The sequence below is a fragment of the Phycodurus eques genome, chromosome 4 (genome assembly GCF_024500275.1).
Source record: "Phycodurus eques isolate BA_2022a chromosome 4, UOR_Pequ_1.1, whole genome shotgun sequence".
NCBI lineage: Eukaryota > Metazoa > Chordata > Actinopteri > Syngnathiformes > Syngnathidae > Phycodurus > Phycodurus eques.
The window spans coordinates 15043221-15050919 of NC_084528.1; the positions used below are offsets into that span (position 1 = coordinate 15043221).

A 7699-nucleotide genomic window follows, 5' to 3' on the forward strand; every position below is an offset into this window, starting at 1 on the left:
AAAAAACAAACCGAACGCACCCGACAGGCCAACGTTTCAGCCATTTCAAGCGAAGAAAGCGCCTCTCAAGTTCACTCAATGAAACAGTGATGAATGTGCGGTTAAGTTAACTCGTAAACTTGTATTACGTAATTCCCGGAGAGGTAGAAAGTTTCCCCACTCGAAAATGTTTCTGTCATATCATTGCGCTGTTTTGCTCGCAGCCATTGCCCGCCTAACAACGACGACCTTCTCCACAGGTAACATGCGCAAGGTGCTTTTAAGCTGTGCTAAATGTCACCCCTTTCTTCTTTCCTCTCCTTAGCAGAACGCAGCGAGTGTGCTGCCAGAAGCTTTGGCCACGACTCGGTGGCGTGTGAGTGCAACTCCACGTACTGCGACACCGTAGGCGTCGTGTCTGTCCCCCCGCTGGGTCACCACATCTCCTACCTGAGCAGCATGTCTGGAAACCGGCTGGAGGAAAACCGAGGTCCGGTCCGAGCCAACAGCACCGGAGCTGGTGAGTCTCCAGGGGCCCTATGTAGTCATACGGGGCCCCGAGACAAATACTGTTACGGGCCCCTCCATATGCGGCTCCTGCAAAGATTTTGAATAGTAGTGTTCATCACCAACTAAAAAGTGCAAACTTTATTTACTGAGCTAGATGAAATCCTTCTTGAGGTTTATTATCTAACAAGTGAATCATCTCGGTGTTTTGTACTGTCCCGCTTTAGTACTAACATCTTTGGGATGCGTCACTCATGTCGTTCACCGCTTGAACGCATCCTCCTCGGCTGACACCGTCAGCAGCGCTATAGCTGCTGGCAAGAGTGTCTGGCTCCACTTTTGTAGGAAATGAAGCATGTTAGAATTGTGCCTGTGTTTCGTCTGGATACTCCAGCTTCGTCCCACATTGCAAAAACATGCATTCGAGCTTCATTGAAAACTCTAAACTGTCCGTGAGGTGAATGTGAGTGTGATCGGTCGATACGCGCCCTGCGATTGACTCGTGACGAGTCCGGGGCGTACCTAGCCCCTCGCCGGTCAGTCGGGATCGGCTCCAGCTCACCCGAGACCCCGAGGAGGACAAGCGCTTTGGAAAATGGATGGATTGATAAAATGCCTAACGAATGACTTGCATCTTCATGAGAGATGTTTCAAGAGTGTTTGGCTCCACTGGGATAACTCCAGTGCATTTTCGTCACAACTTGCCAACACATTTGGTTTCCTGAACGAAGCCTGCACATACATGCGCAGTAAGGAGATGGAATAGTCCATTTGCGTGAGTTGGGAGGTGGGACGGTCGAAGAAATCATGTTTCACTAAACATTTTGATGTGTTTCAAATGAAGACAACAATTATTGCTTGAAATTGAAGAGCTTTTTACTAATTTCTTCGCAGGTGTTTTTGCATGATACTGACCGATACGATTCGCTTTGCGGCATTTTAGAAATCTGTCCCTAAGTAAGTAAACCCGAATCCACACGTACCCTTAAACACCATTTATATATCAGATGTCACATGTTTTAACATGAAAACACACTGAGTGACATCACGCCTCATCATCGTTGCTGCTGTAATAATGTCTGTTCCGTATCAGTCACTCAAAATCCACCCAGTGAAGGTACAGTTATCCTGTGCGGGAAAGCGTGACTTAGTTAGGAACACAAGTCCGAGAGAAATGAGTAATGGCAAATGAGTGACGTGAATTGAGGGGGATTTGACTTTTGTAATATGTTACTTGAAACACTGGTATCCTCGCCCTACTGGCTTCAACGTTAGGTACTATTTATTAACACAAGAGTTGTCGTCATCAAGGCCTCTATTAATTGATTTGAAATACCTTTTCGGTACTTGCCTTCTATTTTAATACAGGCAGGTGGTGCCCATCACACGTTTTGTCACGTGTCTTCCTCAGGCCTCAGACTGACTCTCCTTCCATTCAAGAAGTACCAGAAGATGAGAGGATTCGGTGGCGCCATGACAGACGCAGCAGCGCTGAACATCCTGTCGCTTTCTGCTGGAGCACAAGATCAACTGCTGAGACAGTACTTCTCCAAGGAAGGTACATGTTGCATTACGCTTCATTAGGTACGCCTGCACAGTGCACACATTTAAGTCTTGATTGACACTGTTGGAGGGGTATTCATGTAACAGAGGTAATGAAACTATTACAAACACCTCCCAGTAGGTAACAACAACAAAAAAGAAGAAAGAAAAAAAACAATGTAATTACTGTGTGTTTGTCAGGTATAGGTTACACAGTGGTGCGTGTGCCCATGGCCAGCTGTGACTTCTCCACACGTCTGTACACATACGCTGACACACGGGACGACTACGGCCTGCACAAGTTTGCCCTGGCCCCTGAAGATGTACACATGAAGGTTGGGACGCGCACACACGCGCACACAGAGAATGACAGAGACAGAGAAAAGAGGGAGCGAGACAGGCGATAGGAAATTGTTGTCGTTGTGTGCTAAACAGGCAGTACATGCTAGAAATTCCTGCAGCTCTCTCAATCTTGGCGGCTCAATCTTTTTTATTTTTTATAAATTTGTTATTTTTTTTTTAATCAATTTTTGAAGGGACATCCGGTTCTTGGTCGTGTCACTATTGTTCCATACTTTCTCCACTTGATGATGACTGTCTTCACCGTGCTCCATGGTATATTTAGTGCCTCGGAAAAGCCAGGTCATGGCTTGTGCTGTAAGATGTGATGACAAAAATAACAGGAAAAGCCCACTAGAACAGCTGAACATGATCTGGGGTTAATCAGAGGTACTTTAAAGACCCTGTAAAGTGAACTCGGAGAGTTTGTTTCAAAGTACGTTATACATGTTTGACAATAATGAAAATGTGCCACGACTGCGAACTATGTAGTACTCAATTGTGATGCTATTGTGTTAAACTGTTTTACACCATTTCACTTTTTCAGCTTATTTTTTTTTTTGGGGTGTGTGTGGCTAAAACGGCACCGTGTGACACACTTTGGAGTCTGAAATGAGTCGGCCCTTCCCCACTAAATGAGAACTTGAGCACCATCATTGTCTGCCTTGAGTGCACCCAGACACTTGATCGCACAGACAAAGGCATAATAGCGATGGGGAGGGGGGAAAAAAAGTCCAACTTGAGAGCCAGCGTGTGGACAGGGGCGTCATACTGACATGGCTGCTTGAGAACGTCTCGTTGTTGGCTGTGAGTTGGCGCACGTCACGTAGAGAAGGCGACGCCTCATTGTCGATGGGACGTATTCCAGCCAGTAGGGGCTTGATTTTTCATCATTTAAAACCTCCTCTTATATAGTTGGCGACGCACACACCGTAGTGTATGTGTGGATGCCCTCTGACCTGTTGCGTTGTTATCAGATCCCTCTGCTGCAGAGAGCCCAGGCCATGTCTCCTCAACCCTTGTCTCTGCTGGCTAGTGCCTGGAGCGCCCCCGCCTGGATGAAGACAAACAATGCACTCATAGGAAAAGGCTCACTGAAGGGAAAACCTGGTGGAAAGGAGCATCAAAGTTGGGCTCAGTACTACATTAGGTGATTCACGTACATACAGTACGTTGGGATTAAAGTATTTAATAATGTTGTCTGATTGATATTATTTGTCCTTCTCAGATTCCTTGAGGAATATGCCAAGTATAATTTGACATTTTGGGCCGTGACCACAGGGAATGAACCCGCAGCAGGGCAAATGACAAACTACAGGTGTCCTCTCTCACACAGGATATTAAGGTTAGAATATCAACACATTTACAGCATGTTTGTCTACCTGCAGTTTCCAGGCGCTGGGTTTTAGTCCCGAGGAGCAGCGGGACTGGGTGGCCTTGGACCTGGGCCCCGCCCTCCACGCCTCATCTTTCCCGCACACTCATGTCCTCATGCTGGACGACAACCGCCTGCTGGTGCCTCACTGGGCCAAAGTGGTGAGTGCGCCACAGCGGACACGTTTTATCCCTCCTCAACATGCCTTAGTGCTGTTGTAGCAGATAGCTAGTGCCATCGGGAAAGATCAAGTTTACTATGCTGTGTGCAACATGAAACAATACTCTAGTGTTGCTGTACAAAAATAGCAGGGCTTTCAGAATGTTTAGATTTCTTTTTAATTTGAAATACAAAGGGCGGGACGGCGCGCAGCTGGTTAGCACATCTGCCTCACAGTTCTGGGGACCCGGGTTCAAATCCCGGCCCCGCCTGTGTGGAGTTTGCATGCTCTCCCCGTGGCTGCGTGGGTTTTCTCCAGGTACTCCAGTTTCCTCCCACATCCCAAAAACATGCCTTGTAGGTAAATTGAAGACTCAAAATTGCCCGTAGGTGTGAATGTGAGCGTGAAGGGTTGTTTGTTTATATGTGCCCTGCCATTGGCGGATTGAGGATAAGCGGCTCAGAAAATAGATGGATGGATGTTGCAATTAAAAAATATTCAATCACTGTCACATTAATGAGAAATCTGAAAAGACGATCAAATAAATATTTTATGAAGATACTGCCCATTTTATTTGTCAGTGGAGTCTTTTTTTCAGTGTCAATACATGTTCGTCTATCACACCAAAATATATGTTCAGTGCCAAAACGTTCGATGTAACTCCCTCCAGGTGCTGAGTGACATCCACGCAGGCCGGTACATCCACGGCGTGGCGGTGCACTGGTACCTGGACAGTATGTTCCCTGCAGGGCCCACCCTTGGAACGACCCACGAGCTGTACCCGGAGTATTACCTGTTCGGCACGGAGGCCTGCGCTGGCTGGAGCCCGCTGGACCGGGGGGTGAAGCTAGGCAGCTGGCAGAGGGCCGAACAATACGCGCATGATATCTTAGAGGTAGGATGGTTGGGTGTTCCGGGAGCGTGCGTCAGCAGGCCCGTAGGCTTTTAACGCAAGCTGGGCCTAGCTTTTGACGTCTTCATGTTCAGGACTTAAATCATTATGTGACGGGCTGGACCGACTGGAACCTGGCGCTGGATCAGAGCGGTGGGCCCAACTGGGCGAAGAACTTTGTGGACAGCCCTGTCATCGTGGACGGCGGGCGTGACGTCTTCTACAAGCAACCAACCTTCTACAGCATGGCCCACTTCAGGTCGTAAGGCGGAATGTAATCATTACATATATTTAGGCAGCTGTCTAAGTCGTCTTTTGTACTTTAATTTGGGCGTAGTAAATTCCTGTGTGAGGGTTCTCAGCGAGTCGGCGTGTCTGCAAGTGGAGAAACGAACCTCGAATTCTCTGCCTTCATCCGGCCGGACGGCTCAGTGGTGCTCATTATACTCAACAGGTTGTATGCGTGAATGAGATAGTTAGTTAGTTAGTTTTTTTTTGGGGGGGGGGGGGGGGGGGAGACACACACCTAAGATCCATTATTCACTGAAAATCTCATCTATCCGCTGTTTTTGTGTTTAGGCCAAAGCAATAGTACTATTTGTCGCCATCCGGTGGAATTGCTGGTGTTTAGTTTAATTCGATAGTATTTTTTCGTCTGTGTTTGAGGCGTCTCGTTTTGTTGGCAGCCCTTAAATGCACCTTGTGCACCTTCAAAAGTGAAACTGAAAGTATGTTATCGTCACTGTCGGGAAGATTGCTCGCATCTCTAAAATTAAAAACTGCCATTTTGCTTGAGCTGCCAAACACAGCATTGTTCAAGTTGGTATTATACCTTATAATGCTAACCATTGGCCACTAATATCAACACACCACCACCCCAAAATCATGTTCTATTGCTCATTTATTACGCTGTCACTGATTAAAATGGTAAAATTATTACAGCGATCCGTTCTTAACAAAACTTGCTCAAATGTATCTAACCTAGCTATTTATTCGTTTGTTATTGTCAACAAAAATATCCAGATTTTTAATCTCGTGGTGACATAATACCCCATAGCTCCCGCAGAGTGAGGGAAGTTAGCGAACTTCTCAGACAGTTGATGTTCAAGAGAGGTACTGGAAATAGATTTGTTCACAACACTTTAGATTGGTTAATAATGCGTAAAAATAACAGACGAGGTGGGGACAAACCAAAAGTATTGATTGGGGAAAAAATATGAACTTGACCACATTCGGACATTCGAGGGTTCTGCCTCGTAGCGAATGAATAAATCAACTCGGAAGTCAACCAGTGTCACAGAACAGTTCGTGATCAACTTTGGAGGTTCCACTGTACGAGCGTGCGTGAGTGAGTGAGACTTGCATGACTCTAATGAAGTGTTATTTTTGTTGTTGTTTAGGTCATCATCAGCCATACAGTTTGAAGTGTGGGACCAAGTGGTCGGCTACATCCCCTCCACAGCGCCGCCTCATTCCATACTCACGCTCGCTTGGTACACACTGGGATTAAATACGTAATATGTTTTTGTTGTTCATATGCCGGTAAGCCTTAATTGCAGCATTTTTATTATTGTTTTACCTACTAGGCAAGGCAATTTATAAAGCACATTTCATCTACAAAGTAGTAACTTAATGTGCTTGACATGATGGAAAGCATTTAAAAACAAAAACAGTGGGAAAAAAACATCTTACTACAATTACTAAAAGAAGATACAGTGCAAGAAAGATTATTATTATTATTATTTTTTTAAATAAAATGAAAATACTCAATCATAAGCATGACACATGACACTTGGGGCTAACTTCACTTCTGTTGGCAGCTTATTCCATTTGTGTGCAGCATAACAGCTAAATGCTGCTTCACCACGTTTGCTTTGGATTCTTTACTCCACTATTTGACCTCAGTCTGTAGATCTTAGCATTTTTTTCATGTATTCAGGAACGAAAGCATTTTCTGATTAATAGACCAGTTGTATAACTTAATTAATTCTAGATAACTTTTAATATGTACTCTCAAACTTCCTACAAGAAGTTATATTTATTAGGGGCACACTGAAAACGCATGGTACTACTAGAATAACATTTAGGTTTGACATAGCAAAACTATTCAGAATTCAGAAAAAACAAACAAAATTTTACGTCACGTTTACGTTACGTTTTTCTGACAACCAGAATCTCGCATGAAAAAGTTTATAGGATTAAAATATTAACTTTTAAAGGAAAAAAAGGTTGAAATTTTGTGAGAAAACTGAATTTTACATCAATAAGGTTGTAATTTTGTGTGTAGTTATGAGAATAAGAAAAAAATCTAAATATGTGAACTTTTTAATTTAGCGAGAATGTGCTTTAAGTTGTAAATTTGTAATATTACAAAAAGTGTAAATGAGTGGTTGTAATTTTGCAAGACAAATGTACTAATCATTTGTAAGAAAATGTTTAAATATTATGAAGTCATGATTTTGCGACAAAATGTTGGGATGTGAGAATAATTGAGGAAAAGGCCCTCAAAAAATGAGAATAAAGTTGTTATATTACAAGTGCAAAGGTGACAATGAAAGTCATGTTGCAACATTATCAGAATATTCTCTGACTTTGAGAATCGTATTTTCTGTCTTTTCAGTGTGGCCTTAATTCTATTTAAAAACACATTACATTTGAAGATGGTGAAATCTAAAGTTGCTCACATTTCCAGTGCTTGTTGGAACATTTTTATTGCCCAACAAATTCCTGTGTTTGTGAATTTGCTCCAAGGATTCCTTTGGCATGCAAATGCAATTTTGCATACAGGACTATTTAGTTCTTTTCACGTCGCCGCGTTGGACAAGCTCTTTTGTACATAATGAAATGTGTTGCTATTTGATTTCAAATAAAGAGAAAAATAGTACTGCTCAAACTGAGTTGACTT

At 43.7% G+C, this 7699-nt stretch overlaps 1 protein-coding gene across 4 annotated transcripts; it reads left to right on the top strand.

Moving 5' to 3' along the window:
* Window positions 1-5: 5 nt before the first annotated feature.
* gba1 (glucosylceramidase beta 1) lies at window positions 6-7676 on the top strand. 4 transcript variants are annotated; one of them, XM_061674192.1, is made up of 11 exons: window positions 6-239; window positions 305-499; window positions 1898-2044; window positions 2230-2363; window positions 3345-3517; window positions 3596-3685; window positions 3756-3903; window positions 4573-4797; window positions 4890-5053; window positions 5132-5248; window positions 6195-7676. In XM_061674192.1, the coding sequence occupies exons 1-11, from the start codon at window positions 167-169 to the stop codon at window positions 6310-6312; spliced, it is 1584 nt and encodes a 527-aa protein (XP_061530176.1). In that variant the 5' UTR covers window positions 6-166; the 3' UTR covers window positions 6313-7676. The 4 variants fall into 4 exon arrangements, with proteins under 4 accessions (XP_061530176.1, XP_061530177.1, XP_061530178.1 ...); XM_061674193.1 differs by having other exon boundaries at window positions 308-499; XM_061674194.1 differs by having other exon boundaries at window positions 11-95; window positions 308-499.
* Window positions 7677-7699: the final 23 nt, after the last annotated feature.